This window comes from Haemaphysalis longicornis, unplaced genomic scaffold (assembly GCF_048455015.1).
Source record: "Haemaphysalis longicornis isolate Haplotype H1 unplaced genomic scaffold, Haemaphysalis longicornis Haplotype H1 scaffold_93, whole genome shotgun sequence".
Taxonomy (NCBI): Eukaryota; Metazoa; Arthropoda; class Arachnida; order Ixodida; family Ixodidae; genus Haemaphysalis; species Haemaphysalis longicornis.
This window is the reverse complement of record NW_027526466.1, coordinates 740,788-767,402: the sequence shown is the minus strand read 5'-3', so window position 1 is coordinate 767,402 and position 26,615 is coordinate 740,788. Positions and strand designations below refer to the sequence as shown.

At 48.4% G+C, this 26,615-nt stretch overlaps 1 protein-coding gene and 1 pseudogene across 2 annotated transcripts in view; one reads left to right on the top strand and one right to left on the bottom strand.

Annotated features, from left to right (window-relative positions):
- The window catches only part of LOC144154796 (uncharacterized), a 111,718-nt gene that overhangs the window by 1,267 nt on the left and 83,836 nt on the right, over window positions 1-26,615 (top strand). Inside the window, exons 2-3 of one of the 2 annotated variants that reach the window (XM_077685897.1) lie at window positions 3,157-3,219; window positions 15,342-15,398. In XM_077685897.1, the coding sequence (XP_077542023.1) occupies window positions 3,157-3,219; window positions 15,342-15,398 (120 nt within the window). The remainder of the gene's footprint in view (window positions 1-3,156; window positions 3,220-15,341; window positions 15,399-26,615) is intronic. The other variant, XM_077685898.1, reaches the window with a different exon arrangement.
- Window positions 18,075-25,001, bottom strand: LOC144154797 (uncharacterized; annotated as a pseudogene).

Genomic DNA, 26,615 nt, shown 5'->3' with positions numbered 1-26,615 from the left:
GCTAACACGGCTAACCACTTACGAGACGAGGCTTACGAGGCCAACAAGGCTAAAAAAAGCATGGAGGAAGAAAAAAAAAAAACAAGAACGAAACAGCCGGAACCGTAAAAAGCTGATTCTCATGCCAGTGGATTTCACAAGAAGTTCCACTTCTGGTTCCGTTTACACGGTGATGCGGAAGTTTTAGTTCCGATTACTGAAAGTTTTTTTTACGTTATCTGAATACAAAACCAATCAACTAACAGGCTACTGTTCCGTTTAAGCGGCAATTCCGTTTAAGCGATTTCCGTTTATCGAGATTCTACTGTACATGATTATAAAAGGGGAACAGCGCAAACTCAGACAAGACACAAGAAGAAGGAGGTGACAAACAGCGCTCGTGTTTGTCACCTCCTTCTTCTTGTGTCTTGTCTGAGTTTGCGCTGTTCCCCTTTTATAATCATGTACCAACTCGCCCAAGCCTTAACCCTTGTACATGTTTGTTTTACCCAAAAAATTTGGTGTTTTATAGTGCCCCCAGCGCTTGTCCGGCAGCTAACAATTCTTGCACTGACGTCAGCGTAGCCGCCATGTTTGTGATCCACCAGGATGGCTTAGGCAGCACACTTATCCTAAAAAAAGCTGGAAGTCGGTCATAAGAAAGGGTTCTGATGATGTCATGTGCAGGCTAAGGAATTAATCAGTTTAAGTTAAAACTGGGATTGTCCCGCCAAATTGTGTGTTTCATGATGTTTGTGATGACGTAACAAGGACAGGTCTTCAACTGAACGTTAGCATGCCGTCTTGTCTGCAGCAGACTGGGAAGGTCTTGTTACCATCAGCTCTCCTAGCTGGCGCCACCATACTATGCAGCACCGCTGCCCGCCCTCGCTTTGTTTCTGACTATGTTTGCACCTGCCTTGTCTTTGTTAAGGCCGGTAGTACTCGTTTCACGAAACATGGGTATGCCCGACAAACAGGGTCACGTAAGACAATGTCGCTTACGCTAACCAGCCACTGGCGTGTGAGACAACCCCAAAGCGCCGGACTGCTGTATAGCTATAACAAGCATAGTGCGCGGAGTACCAACAGTAGTGCGCACTGGTACCTCTTTGTTTACTTGCACTTTCGTAATCACAGTTGTTTACCCCACCATTCTTAAGGCTATAAAATAAATATGCATTATATTTAAGAGAAAATAGCTTGTTCTGCAAGCTTATAAGCCCTGCCTAACTTGCGCTTGCTTTTTCCGGCCTCAGCCAATCGCATAGCTGCCAATAATAGGTTCTAGTGCGGCAAATGAGCTATTTGTTGCGCTTGCTTTTTCCGGCCTCAGCCAATCGCATAGCTGCCAATAATAGGTTCTAGTGCGGCAAATGAGCTATTTGGTCGCATGGCCATTCCCTTTTTTCCTAATTATATAGCTTTTGGAGCGAGGTTTACATTAAAAGTGGTGTCGGTATGATTGTAATGAGTCAATCTTTGGAATCAACCAAACTTGCGTTTTGTCTGCATGGCCCTTTAAACAGGCTTGCTGTTCACGATTCCTAGGAAAAAAAAAAAAAAAGTGAAATGGACACAAAACATGCGAATGCTCACTCTCAACTTTGTTTATTTGAAGAAGACACATCGAACAGCCTAGCAGTCTGTAAAAGGTCCAAAAATGCCACCTCATTTCAATGCAAACGCAGCGGCAGGTCGCATACAAAATTATTGCCTTCCTTTTCAATAAGGTGTGCCTCTATGATTGTGCATGAGGTCTGGTCTCGGCTTCTAGCCACAATCTTTATTTCTTGAAAGACTGGCTAGTGTCTGTACATACTACAAGGTGCAGGCAAGTGGGCCGTATTGCTATTTTTCGTGACAGGTTGCACGGTCGTTGAGGCGTCTTCCAGTTTGGCCTTACCACAGTACACTGTACTTCTGCCGACTGTGCAGTTGGAGTGGTTCCGCTGACATGCAGTACGGCATATGCTGGCCATACTAAAAGATGCCTCGACAACCGTGCAACCTGTCACGAAAAATAGCAATACGGCCCACTTGCCTGCACCTTGTAGTACCTGGGGTATCATGGATTGAAGGCAGGTCAGTTGGTGCATAACTGAGTTACCAAACAGCGCTGGAAACAGAAAGGACACACAGACACTGTGCTTGCAGAAAGGACACAGCGCTGTGTCTGTGCACCATGTATGTAGTCTCGTTTCCCGCGTTGTTTTGTAAGTCAGACCTGCGGTATGTTGTGTTGGTAAAACGGTTGGCATTCAACGTTTTATCATACGCACTCAGGCGCTGTGCATTCCGTTGGGGTCTCCCTTGACAATATGTCTTACATTAGCACGCGGTGTACCTTGCAGTAAGAGCTTGCACCATTCTGGCGAACGTGGGAAGAGCAGGACTGGAGCTTTCGTGCTCTGCCTGCTCGGTGGCTGTGTTCCAGCGTACTGTCTCCGTGACGGACACTGAAAGGACCACCTTGAGAGCTTTTTTCCGGCGCCAAGATTGGGTTTTGCCGTAAAAGTGTTGGGGCAGAGCCGAATTGTGGCTACACGAGCCTGCCGCTGGCAGTGACGGTCCGGTGGCAGGGTGTAGTGAGCAGCACAACACTTGAAAGGCATGGTCGCTTGCTCTTGACACTCTGGGTTTAAAGTGTTAAGAAACCACGTGCACTAATAATAATTTCATACACTGCTCCACATTTTTGAAATTGAGAATTTTTTGCCTTGGTTCTCTCGTTGAAAAGTTGGTTTTGTTACCTTAGTTTTGTTTTGTTACCTTAGTTTTGGTTTTGTTACCTTAGTTTTGTTACCTTTTGGTTTTGTTACTAGCCAAAATATAAGATAGGGTCAGATGAAATATGCTTCCCGGGATAATTGTTTAGTACTTTATTGCTGTAAAGTAACCATTTCCAATTTTGAGACTTGATACAAGTTATATAAAAAAACTTGTAGGTGTGGAAATGTGTGCAGTTACACCAAAACGGTGACTGCCACACAACGGCAGCTGGAAGAAGGTAAGCTAACATGTGTGTGGGCCAAAGGGTTGAGGTGCAGCGATGGCAGAGGGGTATCAGCACGAGGGTGTGGCACTGGGAGTAGCGTTCGGGCGAAGGTGTCTGCCGCCAGCCTGCCTGCGGCCGGCCCGTAAGCGTGGCCTTGAGGAGTTCCCCTCTGCGTGCAGGGCCCGGGGCCTGGGCGCAGCAGCGACAGCGAGGAGCACTACAGCTCAGCTGAAGAGGACACGGTGCGTCTGCGTCCTTGCCTCTGGCATGCTCATTCCACTCAGCATGCTGCCTGTCCCTGTTCTACTCGGTGGGCTCCTTCTATGCTCTGCACTTGCTGGCTACGCAGTGAATGTGCACGATTGCAGGGATAGAAAACAGGGAAGGGGGCAAAACACTGGCGCGTGGGTGAGTGGGAAAGGCATCACTGTCTGTGGCATTCCTGTGGGGCAGCCACTCCACTGTGGCATTGTGCTGCCACGAGTCCATAGCGGGCACACCGAGTCTCTCTGTTTGCAGCGTTCGAGGCAAAGGATGGAGTCATAGCAGACTGCAAGGAGGCACTCGTAAATTGCAATTGCTCTCAGCCCTTGTTGCAACCTTACGGGACACTAAAAGGACAGTAGTCGTGGCATTCTGACAAGGCAACGTTTCTTTCCATGTATCTTGTTCTCGCTTGAGTCATCACTGCAATTTTTGGCACACTTTTCCATGTGCTCCCTATCGCTCTGAGTCGTGCCTCTTGAATGATGATGCATCCAGATCCTTTGCCTTGTCTGCACTGTCACCTAATTGCCCAGCTGTGTCTTGCCACTGATCCACACGGGCGTGTGCGTGGCCACACATTTGCTTTGTGCCTGCCCTGTCCAGTTGCACAGTGCCAGTGCATAGGTGCTTGCGGAAGTGAAATTCTTGCAAGCAGCTTCTAGTTGCGTGTCTGTGATGTAACCTATGGGGCACAGCCCCTTTATGGTGCTTGTCACACTGGCTTCCATTGTCTACAGGAGACCAGCAAAGATGACGTGAGATAGGCAAAAGAAAGACAAATTCTAGTAATTAATTTCGAGGCAATAAGGATGGGAGGCAACTTTTTGGAGCACAAGATTGCACAATGAAAGAAGCACACAAGTCTGTGCTTGTCTGTATTCACATTTTGGAGAAGAAAAGTACAGCAAAACTACAATGCAAGAGTATAAAGATAAAAAAAAAAAACACAGACACCTAGCAGAGTCACAAGAAACAAACGAACCAACCAATGCAAACCAGAGAAATGTGGCACGCAAGGTGCAGGAGACAATGCACCCAACAATGGCAGGGCATCAGCATGAGCCAGTGGCAAGGTGGCTTCAACATGCTTCTCGGTTTTCTATGCACAGAAGCACACTGGTGGGTGTCAAATTCCATTCGTCAGCAGGGCAGGGGCATGTTATAAAATTTTGTGCACAGGAATTGGGTTATATGGCGTTTGTTATGCAAGTGCTCTAAGCACTGTTTTATGAACAGGTCTTCTCTACTCCATAAGCTTCATTGTGCTGGTTCAGAATGGAATTCCCGAGGCAAGCTTCGTTGCTTTGCTCATTAATCTGTCCAGCTAAGTTTCCACGGTTCGGGGATGTTTGTGTAGGGGGCCTGAGAACCGGTGTGTGTATGTTAACGAGGGCGTCCCTGAGGTAGGGCAAGTGAGTCTTCTTGTGCCCTTTATTTAGCACTCGTCTCATCATGTGTAAGGTCTGCTCACACGGCTGTGCTTCGTAGCTTTCTGTACTCCACTGTCACTTTGCGTGTGGAGAACAAGATGAAGGGCTCGCGTTGTATGTTGCGGTTTCCGCAGGTTGTTTGTATGGTTGGGGGGCTTTGATTGGAGATTGTGCAGCACCAACTGTTCTATTCTTTTCTCCGGAGCATTCGAGGCTGCTCTTCTACTCCATTCAGTGCTTATTGCAGCTGTCTTAAATGTGGCCTGGGTTCCCTTTATTGATCTAACAGGTTACACAATCTGCTTGGAGAGGAAATTTTCATACAACCTGCTTAGAGAGGAAATTTTATGCCTGGATTCTCTCAAAGTTCTTTGTGGACCTTGAGCATCAAAGTAGCCACTCTTCAGGGTATGCCTTTTTGTAGATGTGCGAAAGAAGCGGTGGAATGGTCATCAATGCCCGTCTTGGAGGGCGTTTCTCACGTAGTTGTGCATTCGGTCTCCACACGTGGTGTTTCCTAGTTCTTTGAGCATAGTGTCATAATTGGCATGGTCAAATGCTTTCTTCAGGCCAATGGCCAGGGGCAACGCAGAGTGTTTTGGGCATGTCTTTATAGAATCAAAGTGAAGTGCTTTGGGTGGAGAGGTCGCTCCTGAACTGTACCATGTTAGGTGGGACCATCTTAAATGGGCCATGTAGACAAAATACAAGTTTGTTTTATTCGAAATATTTCATGTTTTGTAGTGCCCCCTGCGCTTGTCCGGCAGCAAACGATGCCGTATTCACTGAGAAATTAATAAATTTAGCTTAAGATTTTGATTCTCCCACCAAATCATGTGTTTTCGTGACGTCTGCCATCTGCGGGTATTCAGACGAAGTTCCAATGCGTCATTAAGCTCTGCAGCCTTGCTTACCATCAGTCCTCTCGCACTCTCTTCCAATCTTCTGTCTAACGAGCTAATCTTCCGTCAGTCCTCTCATCCTCTCACGCTACACACTGAGCCGCATACTGTTGTCTGTTGTTATTTTCTTTTTGACTTTATTTGCACCTGGCTTGCTTTTGTTGCTGTAGAAAGTAGTCGTTTCATGAAACATGAAGTACGCTTGACAAACGGTCACATAAGACATCATCACTTGCGCCAATTGGCTGTGGCGTGTAAGACAACTCCAAAGCGGCGGACTGCTGTGCAGCTAGAACAAGCGTAGTGCACCCAGTACCTACAGCAGTGCGCATTGGTACATCTATGTTTACATGTATTTTCGCAACTTTCATTGTTTACCTCACCATTCTTACTGCTGCAAAATGAATGTCCACTATATTTAAGCGCAAATAGCTCGTTCGGCAAGCTCATAAGCCCTGCCTAATTTGCGTTTGCTTTTGCTGGCCTCAGCAAATCGCACAGCTAAGCATATGACATCATAGGTTCTGTTGCAGGAAATGAGCTACTGGATCGCTTGGCCATTTCCTTTTTTCCTAATTATATAGGTAATGATATAATTGTATACTATATAATTATGCAATTATATATAGTGGTGTCAGTGTGATTCTAACGAGCCAATCTTTCGAATGAACGAAACTTGTGTTTTGTCTGCATGGCCCCGTTTAAAGGGGCAGTCACACAAAAATTTTGCATCTTGTTTTTTTTTTCTGCAATAAGTCGCTTAATGACCCGTTTATCGTGTGTAGAAATCCCGTTTGCTTCAGTGTGCGACGGTTGTTTAATTAAAGAGGTTTTTAATGCGGCCAGTCGCAGTTATGCTTTCAGCGGGTGCCGAGAAAGGCGGGATTGGGTATAAACCATCGTATAAACAATGCTGCCCACGTGACTGTTGGATGGATATCACAAAGCAGAGCTGCTGTAACACTGTCGATTTTGCGTCGGCGGCAGTTTCTACTAATGCCCCTAGTACTGGTCTCGTCAGCCGCTCAATTAAAAACCGACCGTGGATGTGATGCAGGCGCCGCAAGTGCACGCTCGACGCTCGATGCAGTGGGTGGGGAGAAGCACGCTGGGAGCAGCCAGCCGATCTGCCTACAGATATTTGATTGCCGCTCTCGTAAGCGGTGCAGATGACGATTTTTAATGCAATTCGCCATCGCATCATTAACCCATTTCTCGTATGGGCGACCTTGTGCGACTGGAGCCCATTGGTGGGACTTGTGGGACTTGAGTCCCATTTCGTGCAGTGATAACAAGCTATCACTCGAGCTACCTGCGTCGGCCTGCGGCAGTTCGCGGCTGTGGCCGCCGCCTGCGCAGCGACCGTGCGGCTCGCTCAGTGCACTTTTCGTGTCCCAGGCATGCTTTTGCGTCCAGTGTAATAAAAAGCAATAAAAATACAGTGCCCGCATTCGCTGTAGAACTTAGGTTGTGGCCAGCTGCCCGGTGAGCCAACTAAGTCCCGGCGCCTTTGCCGCCAACAATTGGATCGTTCGTTGCTCGAGAGCAAAAGTTCCGACCTCCGATCGAAGCGGCGAGCCGGCAAGAAATGCTGGCAATGCGGAAGCGGCCAACACAAATTCGTGATGTGTTTGGATGTTTGTTTACTCCACATCCAAAAAATGTTGATTGCGCAAGTTCCCCCGCTGGCTGCTTGGTTGCGTTTCGCACACTTTAAAATTGATTTTAAGTATGTTCTGGGTTATATTTTCCGCTGATATTTTGCAGACGATGTATGTGTGTTCACGCCAATCTACCTCCGAAGTTATCTCGCCTTCAAAATTTTGTGTCAGTACTCCCTTAAGGTGCTGCTGGAGTCCTCCTCTCAAGACCATTCTTTCTAAACCCATACACTGCGCATCAGGCAAGACATAGCCAAGACATAGCAAGACACAGGTGGCCCCCCCCCATGCACATGGACGAAGAGAGGAATCCATCTAGATGTCAAATTAGAGCAGAATTTTATTCCATGAAAGTTGCAAGTTACACAGCTTCCAGGATTCAGCAAAGCAAGGACCGATGTAGCTTGTACGGCCCCCAAAGTCCCAACACCCATGAACTGTACTGTTCCAGAAGCTGTAGCACTCACAATAGGCTCCCCGCACGGGGCACCTTGAGTAATCTTGGTGACGGTATTGGCGACACCGCGGACCCCGAGCCCCCATACTCACGCTGTAATCTACCGTGGCTAGGAGTTGAAAGGTGAAGGGTAAGAAACCACAAATGGTGGCCGTCAGTGCCCAGGTCATGCTCCGGCGGATGGGCTCCCTGTCTGTTTACCAGGCAGGGAGCTCTGGGACCTCTCTCGGCATCAGGGTAAACCGAGCGAAGAAAGTATCCCTGTCCCCTGATTTTCCAATATCGCATGGTTTTTTTTCTTTATCCCCCCAATCCAATGATCGGCCCCCTAAAAGGGGCCGCACCGAAGTACTAGCTAAAGGTAAATCAGAACATTTCCACAAATTTCTTGTCATTCACTCTGCAGAAACCACTCCCGTTGCCAAGAAGTCTGTCATTCTGTTGGCGAAATGCATTGAGTCTGTTGTTGGTTCAGACTATGATGCTAAGAAACTCGCATCAGGTGATGTACTGGTGGAAGTAAAAAGGAAAAATCAGAGTGAGAACCTACTGAAGCAGACGACGTTGCCTGACTCTCACTGTGACACCAAACCGAACCCACAACTCCTCGCAAGGAGTCACATCAGAGAAAGAACTAGAGTCTGAGATGGAGGCAGATCTTGAGGCGCTCCAACCTCAAAGTGTAACTGCGGTGAAACGAATTGTAAACCGGAGAGCGAATCAAGAAACTCTGACAAAGCATCTAATCCTAACGTTTGCTCGCACAACTCCACCAGAAAAGGTCAAAGCGGGTTTTCTTAGCTGCAACGTACGGCCGTATGTCCCAAATCCAAGGCACTGCTTTAAGTGCTAACGATACGGCCATGGAACCCTATCATGCAGAGGAAAGTTGACATGTGCCAAATGTGCTGAGACGGGTCACTCTTCAGAAGATGATGAAAGCACCACCCTGAAGTGCCCGAATTGCAGCGGACCGCACGCTGCTTATTCGCATGCATGTACACAATTCAAGGCCGAAAAGGAAATAATCCATACGAAAGTAAATGAAAACATCACCTATCCAGAGGCGCGCCAAAAGCACAAGCTGCTTTCGGCCACATCGTGCGCAGACGTTGCCCGCCGGGGGTTGGGGCGGCGTTTGGTCAGCACGGCGACACAGTGCAGCCTTCTTGCTGATGTGTTGCTCTCCCAGCCCCCAGCAGAGCAGCCACCTGCTGCCTCTAAACACCTGTAGAGGCTGTGGGGGCCCCGTCTTTCCCCGGACTGCCTTCGGTAGTCCAGAGTGGTCAGGAATCGCCCAGTGTGGCGACTTCAGCGGATGTGGCGATTGTGATCGCCGCTGGGAGCTCTGCCGCTCTCACTGGTTCCTCTCCACCGGCCCTAGGGACACCTGAGGGCACGGAGGAGATGGACACGGGTGGGCCCAGAGCAGCTCTCATCCAAGCCCCGCCGCCTGCCCCGTCCGCAGCGCTGGCGGCTGGAACCAAAGGCACCCAAAAGGGTGCAAAGTCCAGGGGGCCCGGTCCGCCGGACACCCCCAGAACGTTTGATGAGCATACCTGCCAGGTTTCCCGAATTATCCGGGAGACTCTCGGATTTTGATGGTTTTGTACGATTGTACGGTTGAAACAAAAATCTCCCGAATACACACCCGTACACACACTTTTCTCCCAGTCTAGCCACACTGCGTTGGAGCTACCTGAGAACCCAATCGCATCCTACACCACTGGACATCGTAATAACTTGTAAAGCAAAGTTGGCAATGCGCGCAAGTTGAACTGGTCAGTACCACATAAACGCTGAATGCGAGAGGCATTTCAGCATGGTAAACCAAAATTGCCCCCAGTTCCGAGCATCAAGTTCTCGCACAATCCGAGCTCAGTCGCGTTCTTTTGGCGAAGTGTAGCAGGAACGAACAGTGTTATGCTTGACAGTATTCCCAGGGCTTCTTGAAGGACGAAACAGTTCAGCTCCTACTTTAATGTAACTAAATTGGAAATTCATGTAAATGTAGATCATTCCATTCTGTTGCTACTAATTTTTTGTATCTCTCCTCCTCCACCTCCCCCCCCCCCCCCCCTCTTCCTGGGACAGATCTCTCTAATGCCATTGCGGCGAACCTGGCAGGTACGGATGAGGAAATGGTTGTCGGACCGTACCTGTCTGCATCACTGCGAAAGGAACGGGCTGCGGCGTCCAAACCAACAGAAAAGCCAAAGAAACCAGCTCCAAGAATACAAGCCCCAATAGACAAAACATGAACCTACACACACATTCCAGTAGCTCTTAAATGTGCATAATGGGAAGAGAAAATATCATCCAGTTGAACTGTAGAGGCCTCCTTAAAAATCTTGATGATGTCTACGAAATATTGCACTCCAATCAGCCAAGTGTGATGTGTCTGCAAGAAACACATTTAAACTCCAAACACACAAATGTCTTGAATAGTTACGTGGTATTTAGGAAGGATAGGGATGGTGGTGGTACATCGGCAGGTGGTGTGGCCATCATTGCCCGAAAATCATTGGCATGCCACCCTATCCAATTACAGACTGTCCTTGAGGCTATTGCCATTAGAACCATAATTTTCAATAGGCTAATAACAGTGTGCTCCATCTGCATCCCTCCTGATTTCCAGCTTTCAAGCTCCGATTTCGAGGGCCTTGTAGATCAGCTACCAGAACCTTTCCTTCTTATAGGCGACCTCAGTGCACACAACACCCTTTGGGCTCTCTCCGCACGGATGCCCGAGGTCACCTAATCGAAAAATTTATAATATCTTCAGGAGCATGCCTATTTAACAAAAACAAGCCTACATAGCATAATATAGGACACAACACTTATTCAAACCTTGACTTTGCTATTGGCTCTGCAGTACTCTTTCCATCGCTTGAGTGGGATGTTGGCACTAACCCATTAGCAGTGACCACTTCCCTACCTCACTGACATACATAGATAAAGGCCCTAACAGTTCCCCTTCCCATTGCAAGTTTATAGAAGCAAGAGCAAACTGGAACACATTCACAGAGACATCTCAACTACACTACACATACATAACACACTTACCTGTAGAGAAGGCAACCCAACTCGTGACAGCGCACATCCTCGCCGCCGCCAAAAAGTCCATTCCCCAGGCCTCTGTGGCCTCGCGCAACCCGAGAAGGCCCTGGTGGAAGGACGACAGCAGGTTTGCGCGGGAAGCCCAGAACAAGGCGTGGGGCATCCTCCGTAGATACCCCACAAGTTTTAACCTTATTTCTTTCAAAAGAGCAAAGGTAAGCGTGTGCGCCGTGAGGCAGAAAAGGAGAGCGGGCGCGCCTTTCTCACATCCATAAATTCATACACGGACACCCACAAGGTATGGACCCGAATATGTAAACTAAAAGGACAACACACACATAGCCTGCCCCTGGTTAGCATGACAGGGGACACTCTGGAAGATCAGGCTAACACACTTGCACAACACTTTCAACACGTGTCTAGTTCTGCACACTACACAAACGCTTTCATGCAACACACATCATCTGCCGAAAAGAAGCCTATACGCGACGAGAACAAGTCAAAGTCTGCATACAACTCTGAAATTACACTCCATGAGCTGAAGATTGCTCTTGCCACTTGCAAACCTTCAGCTCCAGGTGCAGACAACATTACATACACTGATTCAACACCTACACGAAGACACCTTTGAGACACTCCTGCACCTATACAACCAAATATGGCTATCGGGGCACCTTCCAAGGCTTTAGAGGGAGGCCATAGTTGTGGCTTTTCTGAAAGAAGGGAAAGACCCTTCTTGTCCCGCAAGATAGCCCTGACAAGCTGCCTGTGCAAGCTCTTCGAGAAGATGATTAACCGGAGGCTCATGTACTTTCTTGAATACAATGGTCTTCTCGAGAGCTGCCAGGCAGGCTTCCGGGTAGGGCGATCCACAAATGATCAGCTTGTTGCATTAGAATCGTACATTAAAGATGCCTTTATACACAAACAGTATTGCATGACCATATTTTTTGACACCGAAAAAGCGTATGATACGGCATGGCATTACGGCATTCTTGCAGACTTAAAATCCTATGGTGTAACAGGTAATATGTTGAATACTCTTGATAGTTACTTGTCGAAACGAACATTTCGTGTCAGAGTCGGGTCGGCACTGTCAAGAGTTCGCATTCAAGAAAATGGCGTGCCTCAAGGTGGAGTTTTGAGCTGCACGCTGTTTATCGTCAAGACGAATTCGCTTCGGAAAGCATTGCCCCCATCGATCTCCTGTTTAGTGTATGTGGATGATGTACAAATATCTTTTAAATCTTGCAACATATCCATATGTGAATGTCAAGTCCAGCTTGGGGTAAAGAAACTTTCTCGCTGGGCAGACGAAAATGGTTTCAAACTTAATCCCACGAAAAGTACCTGTGTCGTATTCTCAAGGGGACACAGAGTAAGGCCCGATCCTGAAATAAATCTAAATGGTAACCCAATTCCTGTTAAAAAGGAACGCAAGTTTTTGGGTGTGGTGATGGATGAAAAACTAACATTCATCTCTCACATCAAACAACTCAAACAAAAATGTCTAAAAACAATGAATATTTTGAAAGTCCTATCTCCCCAATCATACGGTGCAGATAATCAACTCCTGCTGCGCCTTTATACTGCTTTGGTAGGGTCTCGTTTGGATTACGCAAGTGTTATCTATGGGTCGGCCACAAAAACAGCGCTAAAAATGCTCGACCCAGTGCTGCACCTGGGGCTTCGCCTTTCGTGTGGTGCTTTCCGTACCAGCCCTGTCCAAAGCCTGTATGTGGAATGTGACAAATGGTGCCTGGAGTACAAGCGAATTTATGTTGATCTTTTATATGCTTGTAAAATATCATCAATCGACAACCATCCTTTTAAACCTGTTTTTATGGATACATCCATGACACAGCTCTTTTTAAATCGCCCATCCGTTCCTGCTCCCTTCTCACAGAGTGAGAGAGGCGGCGGCTTTACTTAATGTCTCTTTTTTAAACATCTTGAAATCATCTTGCATTGATTTTATAGCAGCATCACACCTTCGCACTGTGTCGTGTGACTTATCTTTCATCCAACTCGATAAAAATAAGGTACCGAGAAATGCGATTCTGCAACACTTTCTGTCACTGCAGGAAAAGTACCAGTGTGCAGAATTTTACAGCGACGCCTCCAAAACTGCCTCTGCCATGTCAGGTGCTGTGCACGGACCCAATTTTAAAGTTTCTGAGACCATGAATGTAACTTGTAGCATCTTCACAGCAGAGGCTTATGGAATCTTTCTTGCTGTGAATCTCATTGTCAAATGTCATATTCCAAAATCTGTCATTTACACTGATTCACTAAGTGTTGTACGGGCATTATCATCCCGAAACAAATCCAAAAATTACACCATCCATCTTGTTCTTGGGACAATTATGTCGGCATGTGGCGCACACCTTGAGGTGACTGTCTGTTGGGTCCCGGGCCACTCGGGGATCACAGGAAATGAGACAGCAGATGAAATGGCCGCTGCTGCACTCACAAACACGGTGCATATAACGACAGTACCCTATACCGACTTCAAACCACACATAAAACGACAACTACGTAAAACATGGCAAAAACATTAGTGAACAGACAGACGACAAACTCCACATTGTAAAACCACACTTGGGACGATACACAGCCGATTCACACAACTGACACGCAGAAGTTGCCTTGGCAAGGTTATGGATAGGCCACACACATGCAACAAACTCCCACCTGCTCACTGGATCCCCAAGACCCATGTGCAGCGGGTGTGGAGAGGGCCTATCCGTAATCCACATACTCATTCAATGCAAGGCACTTGACATAACACGACACAAACACTTCCCACAACTATACACACGACATATTCCACAACACCCATCATACTTAGGAGACGAGCCCATGTTGTCACTCAAACGTGCTTTTGAGTTTCTTACCGAGGTAAAATTTTTACATCTCATTTCTTATCATGCATCTTGACAACCTGGCCCTTTACACCAGCCATCTTCAGTGCGTTGTGTTTTACTTCGTTTATTTTTACTGAAACATTTTACTTTTACTTTCATGTTGCTCTCATGTAATCACTTTTGTTTGGCGCTCTTTGCCCTTAGTTGGCCTTGCGCCATTAAAATCCAAACATCATCATCATCATCATCATCATCACTCACAATAGGCTGAACGATGACCCCCTGCCACGCTTACAAATGTTTGCACAGACTCCAAAAAGGCATGTGACCTGCTTGCAAGCGGACTCCTCACCTTTTCATCGACACTGCCATTTCTAGCCACAGAAAATGGGCACATCAAAATTCACTGGGTACCTGGGCACATGGGATCGGCGGGGAGTGAACGAGCAAAGCAACTGGCCCATGGAGCACACATGCGGGCACCCGCTAAGCATGACCAAATCGTGGAACGTGGCCCCACACACAATATCAAAGTGGGGCTGCACCTGCCTGAGCGACAGGAAGGGGCAGCCTTTGGGTGGCCCTTGTTAGCCTCGCTTCAGCCCCTTCCGGAGGACTCGCCGTTTCCCAGCGGGGAGGCTAAGGGCCACCCGGGGGGCACTTGTGCAGGGCTCCCCATGACCCTAGCCCCCGGGTGACTGGGTTACCGGGGCTCATCACTTCCCCAAGCCGCCGACCAGAACACACAATAGGCCCCTTCCCCGCTTCTCGCAACACTCCTCGGCCCCCGTGTGCGCCTGTACAGCGTGGGTGTAGTGGTCGGTTGGGGAGCAAGTTCTGCGGAGCTCCCCGTCACTCTGCACCCTAGCCCCCTAGTAATTGGGCTACAAGGGCTTGTCACTTTCCCTCGGCTTGTCGATCAGGTCGCATTGCGGGCCCCTTCATGGCTCCGGTTACAGGGGTTCGCCACTCCCCTTCCCCATGATTCCATAAAACGAACGGTACGGCATGGGTGCAGTAGTCACTGTCCATCACTGACACCCTCCCACGCTGGAGTACAGGAATGTGTTTCTGCTGCTAGCGATTGAGCGATTCCCATTCTCCATGCTTCCACGCAGGAAACAAGAGAGTCGTAGTTACTCTAAACAGGCAAGTGCAAACCACCAACGTTGGCACGGTTGCATCGCCTAAGACCACCAGCCGGCCCCCCCAGTTCAGCTACTGCCATGCCACACTTAACCAAGAACGCATCCTGTTGGCACGCACGCACACCTCAGCGCTCGGAACACATGCTCCACGTACAATCACCACCAGGGGCCGAATTCTCCAGAATGACGGGCGTCACTTTGAAGCAATGCGGCATTTGCGCACCAATGCTGCTTTGCTTCAAAGTGACGCCTGTCGTTCTGGAGAATGCAGCCCCTGGTGACCATCATCTACAGTGCCATTAGCAGCCCTGCCTAACAGAACTGCAGCAGTTCCCCGTCTCCAAGTCATGGAAAAAAGAAGCAATAACATTTTCTTCCTTTCACTCTCTCCACATCAGAGAACATGTTTTGTGGTTTCTGTTGGTTGTTCTTTGCGCCACTCAAAAGTGCCCAGTGACTGTTCTGGGTCGCCACACACATGCCACATGCCCAGGAAAGTGTGCAGCTGTGCTTGTACGCTGTGATCAACTTGTGCGTGGGCAGTCACTGTTCCTTCCCTCGTGCACTTACAGGCGTGCACCGACCACCCGCCAGAAGGGGTCCTTGCTGAGCACCGGCAACATGGCCAGGTAGGTGGACCTGACTGGCATTTCTGGGCCCTTCTGGTTAGCCACATATTTGCTCTTGACGTAGTGCTAAGCAGGTGGAATTGGAGAGAGACATTCGTGGGGGGCTTTTGTTTGGTTCAGCAAGCTCGCAACAAGGGCGTTGCTGTGTCCTCGTTCCCAGTGCTTCGGCAAGACGTTGTGTATGCCACTTTTATTTTGATCTTCCTGCCAGGAAAACACCTCTGTCCATAGCACCACATCTCAGGCTGAACACGTTGTCCCATTGCAAAGAAAGGCAACGGTTGTGCCTGAAAGATGGTGGGAAAGTCCAGCACCTCGGCAATGGAGCGAAAGGGAAAGGAGCGCAAGCTATGTGGGGGGAGCAGAGAGTGGCCACCTGGCCAGGCTCAATTTCCCCCAATCTCTGAATAAGTTGGTGGAAATAATTCTTATTTGGCAATGAACTTTCTGGAATTTGAAAGGTGGCACTACCATTCATGTATTGCACATCACGTGGCGTGAAAAACTTGCAGCTACCTAAATATCTTTTTATGGGTGCAAGTTTTGTTGCATTATTGCCGGCATTCTTCTGCTCGCTGGTGTTTCGTGGAGATTATATTTCGAACAGCGCCACAAAACTTCATTCTTGTTGTGGATGTTGTGGAAATCTGCGATACCGACTCGGCACACGGTCGGCGCCCCGAGACCCGCGCGGCTCTTCGACGACACCGCGGCCAGCTTGCGCCGCGGGGGGAATTGCTTGCGTCTTGTGAGATGGCGTTACTGCTGCTTAGAATCAAGGAGCTCAAGGGTTGGTTCGCCGGCAAGGAGGGACTTCGGCAGCAGTGCTGGGCGCAACCGGTGGGTTATGCCAAGCAGGGACAGCAGGGACGGCAGAGTGACCCGGTGACTTCCTCTCCAGCCTGGACCGAGCATTGTCCACGGGCAGCGCTCGAGCAACGCAAGAAGACGGGAGCGCTTGGGGGGGGGGTTTGGGAATAAACCCCCCTGGAGGCTGCCGTCGGTTTCCTTTGTCTGCCTCCCAAGCCGGTGCCGTTGACATGGCAGCTGCGTGTGGGGGATCATCCGAGTCAGGCCTACAACCATAACGTGCAGTTCGGAACAGCCCAATCACACGAAAAAGGACTCGCAACGCGTGATGCAGAAACAGGATAAAGGAATAGGAAAAGTATTATTTGTTTTAGCCAGGAAACAAGTGTTCAAATACCTCATTGCATCCCACGTACAGGTAGAGGTGTGTTGTGATGGTGATGTGGCTATGCCTTGTGTTGTAGCGGGTGGCCACTGCGTGGAAACATGCCGCGTAGCCGAGAAAAAAGCTGTTCCTAACATAGACAAATCGGTCAGCGAACACTACTCGCAGCTCGCCCTGTTCCGCTCCGTGCTGCCGCCCTTGTTCCAGCTGTCCCTCTTCCGCAACGGCCGCAACGCCCCATGTCCACCCCCGCAGTGCCTCCAGCCTCTGCAAGCCCGAGAGCTGCTGACGGAGGCTGGCTCTGGGGGCAGGTGTAATCGTTGGGCATTCGAGGACGACCTGGTCTCCCCTGCCGCTCGGCAGGTGGTGCGAGTCGTGTCGAGCGCAGCAGTAAACTTCGCTCGCTACATACGTGTCCGCAGCACGCCGAGGCGGGCCAGAGCCGTGCGGCTCGCTGCCATGGTTGCCAGCATTCCCTTTGGAGGAAGGCGCCCTCGCAAGGAACCTCACTTTCAGCTGCATGCCTGATCTGCATGAAACTTGCAGTAAACGCCTTTCCCGAAAATGCCTAGAAAGGAGAATTAACCGTGCCACATAAAGAGCTCAATGCTTCTGACACCCAAACGCTCAGAAAATCCAAACACCTTTCTGCACAAATCAACACTCTCCTTAATGTTCCCAGCGAAAATGGTTACCAGTGCAAGAGAAAGCCAACCCCTTCCCCACTATATGCAATTGTGCCATCGTTTGGCAAACACAGAACAACACACCTTCTCAAGAAACATAGCATGCAACCCTGGCCAGCGGGAACCTGGAGGACCAACGCAAGCTGGTCGACATGGCCTGGACCAGGGCAAGTGCCACAGGGGCTCTGGAAAGAGGGCTCCTTCCCTCTGACCTTTCCCCCCTCTTCGTCAGTAAAGTTTATGATGGGGGCAGATCTAAAAATTCGGCCTTTTTACATTCTGGTACAGTGCCTAGAATATACTGGCTAGTGTGCCGACCGCGGCCTTCCTGGAGGCACCGCGAGCGATGAATGCCGTCGGCCGCCGCTTGGAGCGCTGTCAGGCGGGTGGGTGCTGTTGGGTGGGTGCGGGCCGCGCCGCGCAGCCCTCGGAACGCCGGCAAGAGGGCTGGTGCGTTTTTGCTTTTGTTCAGCCATAATTTCTTTTATTGAGGAGTTTATTGAGGAGGCTATGGTTCATCTATTCCGGACAGCAGCTATTATGACGGTAGCTGACTGCAAGTTTCATGGCTTGCTTTGAGCCCTCGGCTAGGGGTGGCATATTCAGCCATTGTTGCTGGCCAGAAAACGTTTATAAAGTTGAGCACAACTTCAAGTTTCGAACACACATGTTCATTTATTCATACATTCATGTGAACAATGCAGAAAACAGATCGCACAACACTTGTTGCCTTTTTTAGCAAACGCAGGCACATGACGAATTACACAAAGAGCAGAGCACGCAGTCGATCAACATTTACTGGCAGCGCCGCATTTTAAGAAACTTTTGCCGTTACCTTTTACCCTCGCGCTCATTGTTGAGGCCCTTGACAAAAAACCGAAATCTCAACAGAACATAAAACCTTACAACGGTAGATAAAATTTCCTTTTCATGCTCTGGGCAGCCGAGCTGAGGGAACAACAGTGTCTGCAGCTCACTGGAAAATTCAAGCAAACTCGTCTCATGGAGCTTGTTCTTGCTAAAAAACATGGTAAATGCATCTTCCATGACCTTTACAGCAGTTGACAAGTTCTGACTAGGATACACGAGGTCCCCGTTGTCGAAATGGCTAGTAAAGTACGAAGCAGTGTCGGCACTTGCTTCAGCTTTTGCTTCAGCTTTGCTTACACAAAGGCAGCCTGCACACTGCGGACAACAGTTCTTTGCAATTATCTTTCTTGCCACATAGCCTGTGTAGCTGATCAAAGCACTGTTGCTCTTTTTCTCTGTGTACGACGCATGGTCACCGCTAGACACAAGAGCTTGAACTACATCATCAGCTTCACCGACATTCCTGTGGTCAAGCTCATCCATTTTGTCTAAAAGGGACGTTCTCGTCATTTCACGGAGCTCATTCGGAATCAGCAGTGCCTTGATCACGTCCGGGGCACAGTTTCCTCCTCTAGGTGTCTTCGCTAGGTTGTAGAATGCAAGACCGTGGTCAGGAACTGCGAAACTGTCGGGTGGTCATTACTCCCTGATGACTGTCTAATGATTCCAAACAGGTTTTCCAGTTTATCGTGGCTCAATCTGGATGTTAAAAGATACCTGAAGCCCAAAGTCGACGTCAGATAGGACAACAAGCGCAGTGTGCTCGTGATGGTAACCCTTAGACTAATAGCCGTGTTTTCTGCCAGAAAACTACCACCTTCCGCAAACTTTTTTTCCTTTTTTTTTCCCTTGCATGTTGCTCCCATTCGTGCAGGTATTCTAGGAATCCTTCCAGAAACCGCAGGTTTGGGCTACCTGGCTTCAGCGCCGTCTGGCTTGTCCGCGATGTCATCACACGAATCAGGCGATTCATTTCTTTCACGAAATCTTCTGTTGGCTGCACGGTCTCATATGAGGATCGAATGTGTTCTCTATAAATGAACAGTGCTTTGATGACCTGGTCACTGAACAGTTGAAACGCGAGGTCCACTTTCATTTTGTGAAAGCTGTTGGGCTCGAGGTGTGCGTTTGTAATTTTTGGCATCGCTTTTAGTGTTACATTTGCCCGATCTTTTTCGAAGGCTGGTTGTAGAATACCACTGTGGACATCTCCAGCTGGTGTCAGGTATTCTTTTTCAACGAATCCATTTCTCACATTCTTGAGTAGGTGGGAAAATCTGACAAAAAATAGAGTTGCTACTTGGAGTAACTGCCCATGTAAGCCAATGTCTTATGCATTCGTACGAAAGCGGCAGCGCAACAGACGGGACGGAACGAAAAGGAGGCAAACACTTGCGCCTTTTTGCAGAGTTATAACCTAACAAGCTGAAGTTTCAACTCTTCTGAGGTCATATGCATCATTACGGAGTAAAAGACATGAAACTAAAATTGGGTATCTCTGTAATGTTTCCAATATTTAAATGTGGTGAAGTAGCTGATACCAAGTTTACTTTTCTCAAGGTTCCGCAAGCCACGTTCGGAGCAGTACCGAGCACCCAGTGGACTCCAAGAAGCAACTCTATTTTTTCGTACGAATGCATAAGACATTGGCTTACATGGGCAGTTACGTTCTATTCACTTGCGAATGATCAAAAACTTACAAATAAAAAATTTCTTATGCTGTTTCTGTTTGAAAAACCGAACAATGCATTAAGTCAATTAAAAGTTGAATGGTTACGTTACGTGAAGCATAAAAAAACTGCTATAACAATATACGCCGTTTTATTACCTTCATAGCTTCAGTAAGCCTGCCTCAACAGGTGGAATGAAAAAAAGCTGACGCGTTAGCGATTATCTGCAGCTTTCTATGCCTCACGTGACCTATACCACAATATTGGCGTCACAACCATTGTTTGGTATAGTTGAAACCGAAACAACATGGGGAAAAAATTACTTGTTCTTAAATTATTTAGAGATTTTAGAAGAACACATGGGCTAGCCTCATGTTACTGACGTCCAAGGCATCCTTGGAAAGAAAGCACTCAAGCAAAAATTAGCAGTGGCTTAACTCGGTCATGCCAGGGTATATGTAGCGTGAGCTAAGATTCAACTGGTTATTCTAGCTTTCCTGGTTGTCTAGGATTAGCTTGATTATCATGCTTACTGCTACTTCAATGACATACACACGGTATACGCATTATGTGACACATGTATATTTATCAAGCGGCTCCGACGCAGTGTCACCCATTGCCCCAGAGCTAAGCTGGTGATGATGATGATGATTCCTATTGGTTTCCCCTTTGAAGCGGGGTGATGACATGTCATCTTACCAAAAAGGACTAATATAACCATGTTTTACACTCTTGCTTTAATACTAGCGCTGCTTATGGCAGGCCCTAAAGCTTATTAGGCCCGAAATACTTTCTTTTCCCTGTTACAGGTGGTAACTGTCCTAGGCAATATTCCCCTCTCTGCTTTTCGTCCACCAGCATTCTAATCTTCTTTTCATCCCCTCGACAGCCTTGAAGTTAACTTCCTCACTGATATGCTTAAATCCTAGGGCTTCTGAAAGCCCAATATTCCCTTCATGTAGATTTGGATGGATACCCTCACATTCTAACACTATGTGCCGCATAGTTTCTGTTTCTTTTCCGCAGACCACACATACCCCATCATTTTGTGAATACTTCCCCACAAAACTCTTAGTTCGCAGGCAACCTGCTCTAGCCTCAAAAAGCAAAGCACTGCCCTGGGAATTATCATAGAAATTTTCCTTTCTGATGTTCATCTTCTCAGCCCTGTACATCTCTAACGACGTTTTAGCTTCCATTTTTTCCCTCCATTTATTCGTTTCAATCTGCCTTGCCTCTTTTTTGGTTACCTTGGCTGTTTTGGATTCCCCACTGTTCTTTCCGTATTTCATCGTTAGCCGTCTAGTCTTCCTTAACCACTGCGTGTCCACGCTTTTCAAGTATAGGTACCTAAAAACCTTAGCTGCCTACCTTCGTTGATCCATTGCCCTCAACCTCATCTCAAAGCATATTTTACTTTGAGCTTCTCGAACTTCAAACGACGCCCAGCCCATATCTCCCTGAACTGCTTTGTTAGTTGTTTTTCCATGCGTGCCTAAGGCCAAACGTCCTACCGTTCTCTGGTTTACTTCAAGTCCTGATAGAACGTCTGATTTTAAGCGGAGTACAGCATTCGCAAACGTGAGGCCTGGAACCATTACTCCTTTCCACATTCCTCTTACTACTTCATATTTGTTATACCCCCACAGAGCTCTATGCTTCATTATAGCTGCGTTTCACTTTCCCTTAACCTTAAGTTGCTCCTTGTGAGTACTTAAGTAGTTATCTCCTTCGTTTATCGACACTCCCAAATATTTATATTCCTTCACTCTAGGTAATTCGCCTTGCTGGATAGACACTACATCGGTGGTAGCGTCATTGAAAACCATTATTCCTGATTTTTCTGCACTGAAATTTAACCCGAGGTCAGTGGCTTCCTGGCCGCAAATATTTATTAGCCGCTGCATATCGGTTTGGTTATCAGCTAAAAGAACAATGTCGTCTGCGTATAACATTCCCGGAATATGCTGTTGTACCACTTCGCCTTGCAGCATATGGGTTAGGCTAAACCCTACTTGACTTTCTTCCAGTTTCTTTTCTAACCCTGCCATGTAAAGCATGAACAGTATTGGGCTCAAAGGGCATCCCTGTTTCAGTCCCCGATGGATGTTGACCTGCTGGGCGCATTTCTGTCCTTCCCAAGTAAGGTGCACTCTATTGTCTTTATAGATTGCTATAAGGAACTGTACTAACTCGTCATCTAATCCCTGGAGTTTCAGCATTCTCCACAGCCGTTCTCTGTTTACATTGTGATATGCCCCTTTAATGTCTAAGAACGTAATCCATAGTGGTCTATTCTGTGCTTTCGCAATTTCAATGCATTGCGTTATCACGAACAGATTGTAATCCAGTCGCCTGTCTTGTCTAAATCCATTCTGCAGTTCCCCAAGTATTTCATTTTCTTCCATCCATGCTTGAATTTCTGATGTTATCGCCTGCATTACGAATCTATACACCACTGACGTTACTGTGAGTGGTCTGTATGAATCAATACTGGCTTTGTCTCCTCTGCCTTTATATATTAAATTCATCCTACTTTCTAACCAGTCCTCTGGTATTTGTTTGGTTTCTATCACCTTATCTATTGCCCTCATAAACGATTCCTTACTTTTAGTTCCAAGTAGGTTTATCAGTTGCATTGGTATTCGGTCCGGGCCCACTGCTGTCGGGGGGGGAAACCTTTTGCTCTGCTTTTTTCCAATCAAGGTTGCTCAAACTTATTTCCCTTTCCGCAGTCTTTTGTGGCGCTGATGTTATCGGTGCAGGTTTCCCTAACACTATTGTCCTAAACTTCTCACTAATCACTCGATGAATATCTCGATGGTTCCACAGGCGCACGCCGGTTTTGCTGGGGCGCACGCCATCGGTTCCACACCCAGCCACCCCACGCATGATCATCAAGTGGACCGGGACGCCACATGACGCGCTTACGCAGCACGGCTCTGCAGGAGCCACGCGAAACTGCTCAACCTCGGCCAGTGTAGCTCACGCTACGAAAGTGGGTGTCTATATATTAATTTAGAGCTGCACTCGCACTACACAGTGGGAACAATTTTGCATATTGCGTAGAAAACAACCTTACCGCGTATTCCGAACAGCTCCCACATTTTCCTGTTCCAGCTGGCGCCGTCGCATGTGATGGAGTCCACAAATAGACCAGCTTTTTCCGCAAGCACCGTCGTTTCCAAAATGATTCTTGCTAGTGTTGGGGCTTTCACATTGCCCTTTGAGGCGAAAACACCAAGGATTTGTGTCCAATTTCCTGCCGAAAGATAACAGTTAACATCTGACAGTTGGGCGTCGTACAAGGTTGAAATCTACGAAGAAGAAAAAGAGCTTACCGATGAATGGCTGGAACAGCACAATCATGCCATGGTCTGCCAGCACGTTCTTCTGGTCAGCAGCTGTATGATCTCCAAGGTCTACGAAGCCTTCAATATCACCTGAATTGCAGAAAAAGCATGCAAGACACATCCTGCTTTATACCTTGACATCTCCTATCACAGATAGGGCTAAAACAATAAAAAGAAACATAATCAAAGACTTTGTGAATATTGTCAAGCACTTCTAGGTTACAGAAATCGTAGTGAATCAGCTGACACCGCATTTTCCTCATTTACACGTCCCAAGAATTGAGTGAAGCTGTACTCACCAGCTGATTTGACAGTCAGGTGCTCCGAAAGCTTTATTTCGTCGATGGGGAGGCCACCATGACGACTGTAAACATCCATGGTCTTCGTCTTTTCATGCAGAGCATTGAAGATATTGGCACTGCGTCCAAAGCCGCCCTTGAAGCGCTGGAGGTACTTCTGCAAACATGTTCGTCCTGGTAAAACCATGATGGCTTCTCTGCGTAGATGCTCATACAACTTGTGGCTTTGCATCCTCATTAGCATACACTCCAAAATCCACTCATCGTCGTATCGCATGCCTTTGTGTGACTTCCTTCGAGCAGCGACGAAACAACTCTTGACCGCTAGCTGCTGCTTTGATGGAAGGGGTTTGATTTTGTTGTCAAATGCTTCTTCACTGAGAGCCTCATTTTGCTCTTTCATATGAGACACCCGTATCACTGCATTCGCCAATCTTTTTTTGGTTTTTGATAGATTTCGAGAAATGTTTTTGCACTGTTTTTTTTTCCCATCAGGATTGCTTGAACTCTGCCTTTTTCTGCGTGCTTGGTTTTGAGCCAGGACTCTCTGGTACTTGCAGAAAGCACACGATTGTCCATCGGTCTTCGTGGATAGCAAGCACTTGGCTGAAAAAATCATGTCTCTGTAGGAAATGTGCTTTCCTGAGGCAGGCTTTATGCCGCATCCGTAACAAAGATGGGTCAAAGACACGTCTTTGATGAGGGATTCGGCCTCTTGTCAAGTTGTGAGGGTATGCTTACCCTTCTCTCTCCCCCTCAGGTACACTGTGACCACCACCATTTGCCCATCTCCCGAAGGCTTCCCAAACACGACCATCTTTTCAATGAAAAGGTTGGCGAAGTTATGTTCTTCAGCTTCACAATAGGCGTAAGCTAAAGAGTCTACTGGCACAGAAGGTACTTTCTCCATGTCACTGGAATTGAGATGCTGGAGAATGGGTGGAGACTCGGGGTTGGCAGTCGTTTGGCAGTATCGTTTTGCGATGTATTAGTGCTTAATGCTTCAGAACCACAGCTTGGGTTGCAGTTTTGAGTTTCAGGAGCTCCGGTGTTTGCACCAAATCCTTCCAGGCCCACAGATTCGGCAATCTCAATGCCTGAGCCAAACTCGGAGACCTTTGACGCAGCATGCTTACGACGCTTTGCTGGGGGCTCTTGCTCATCAAGAATTCCGTTTTTCCTCTTTGCTGTCACTTTAGACACAATGTGTTTTCGATCATCTGGAAATATCGTAGGTATGGCGTCAGGTTTCAGGCACGGTTTATCGCAAGGATGCTCGTTGGTAACGCCATTTACGATGATGCTGAACGTGCGCTCGATGCAACTTTTCTCAAAGTGTCTCTCGCAAACCACTGCAGCTGTCGTCAGCCTCCTGTCTTTTTTGTTGATGCTGCGTTCCCATTCTGCAAGCCGCGCAGCATCGGATGGCGCAGTAAACATCGAAACACGCTCCTTGTTCGAGCGGTAACCGCTTTTACACAGCGGGACAAAGCAAGTTTCCTCTTTGCACTGTCGCTTTGGCTTTGGCATTTTTCTGCACGGTTACACGTAAGTGACAGGCGTCGGAAGACCACAATCAGGAACTCAATCCATGAGTTGACTAGACTGTAGAATCGCGCTGCCCGGATACACACGCGCACATATAACTTGTGGGAGCGCACAGCATGGCTTGCATGAGCAGACACTCACAAAAAACGTTAAATGCTGCATCTCGGTGCATAAAAACACGCGTACAAGCAGTTTGACCACGCACACACAGCGCGAACTTGAAGCATTAAAGGGACACTGAACTGTATTTGTCACGCTCCCGTTTTTGCTTGCACTGTGTAGACTGGCTCAAATTAGCACACTTGACATCCGGTTGACAAATCGGTAATTATTTTACAAAGCGCTAAAGAAGAAAAACTACCATGCGCTGTTTGCGGCGGCCGCACAAACTAAGCTGTGACGTTGGGAGGAGGGGGCGCCGTGATTGGAGAGTGCCCAAGGTTAGCAATCAAACAAGTTTCGGTTTTGGTTTCGGTATGTAAAACAACATGTTTGACATTCGATGGCGTCGTTGGATGGGCATTCTCAATATCCCAGTTATCGTAGTACCGCGCTCCTGCCATGTTGTCGGCTGTAAAATGCATAAGATAAGCTTGGAATCGTAGCATTCACTATCTGAGGCCTACGCAGTGCATGAACGCCCTCCGCGCCCCCGCAGACGCTCAAATGCATGCGCTTTTAAGTGCGAATGCAATTCTTAAGCGACCCTGAATCACGCGTCCACCGCCGTCCGTCCGTCCGCACCACATACCCACTTAGGGCGATTGGCCAAGAAGAGTTCCTAATTTCTTTAGCACATACCCGTTTAGGGCGATTGGCCAAGAAGAATTCTTTCGCACCACCCGTGCATTCCCACTTCCCCATGTACCTCTCCGCTCTGAAGGACCAGGAGCTCCGCAGGGTGTGCGAGGGCGGCCGCAGGGAGTTCACGCTCGCGCTCCTAAACGTCCGCTCTCTCTCGGCGCATGCCCTGGACGTCGCCAAGGACCCCGTGCTGGCGAGAGTGGATCTCCTCTGCTTCACCGAGACTTGGAACAACTCCGGCTCGGACGTCACCCTGTGCGGGTACGACTTCGCGGCCAGGGCCTTCGCCGAGAGGAGAGCCGGCGGAGTGGACGTATTCCTCAAGCGCTACCTCCCCTTTAGCGAAGAGCTCAGGCGACAACAGGACCGGTCCCCGTTCCTAGTCCTCCAGCGCGCCACCGCGCCACCGCGCCCGCCGCCCCGCCCCGAGCCTGCCCCCAGGCCACCGACGCCATCGACGACTGCTGCTTCGCCAGGAGCGGAAGTCGGGGCGAGTACTGCGGCGTCTACCTCGTCGGTCACGTCTACGCGAACCTCGTGTCGCACGCCGTGTCCACCTCGCCGGTCAGGGACGAGTCGCCGTACAGTGCCGTCTACACAGACGCGTACTCGGGCGACGGAATCGTGGTCGTCACCCTCTACCTCGCGCCAAACATCTCGCGCGACGACGTCGTCGAATACGTGGACGCGGCGATGGAGAGTGCGGCCAGGCGCGTAAAGCCCTCGAACCCGGTCGTGGTTGTTGGGGACTTTAACGTGGACGTGCGAAAGGGCGGCGAGTGGTTGATGGAA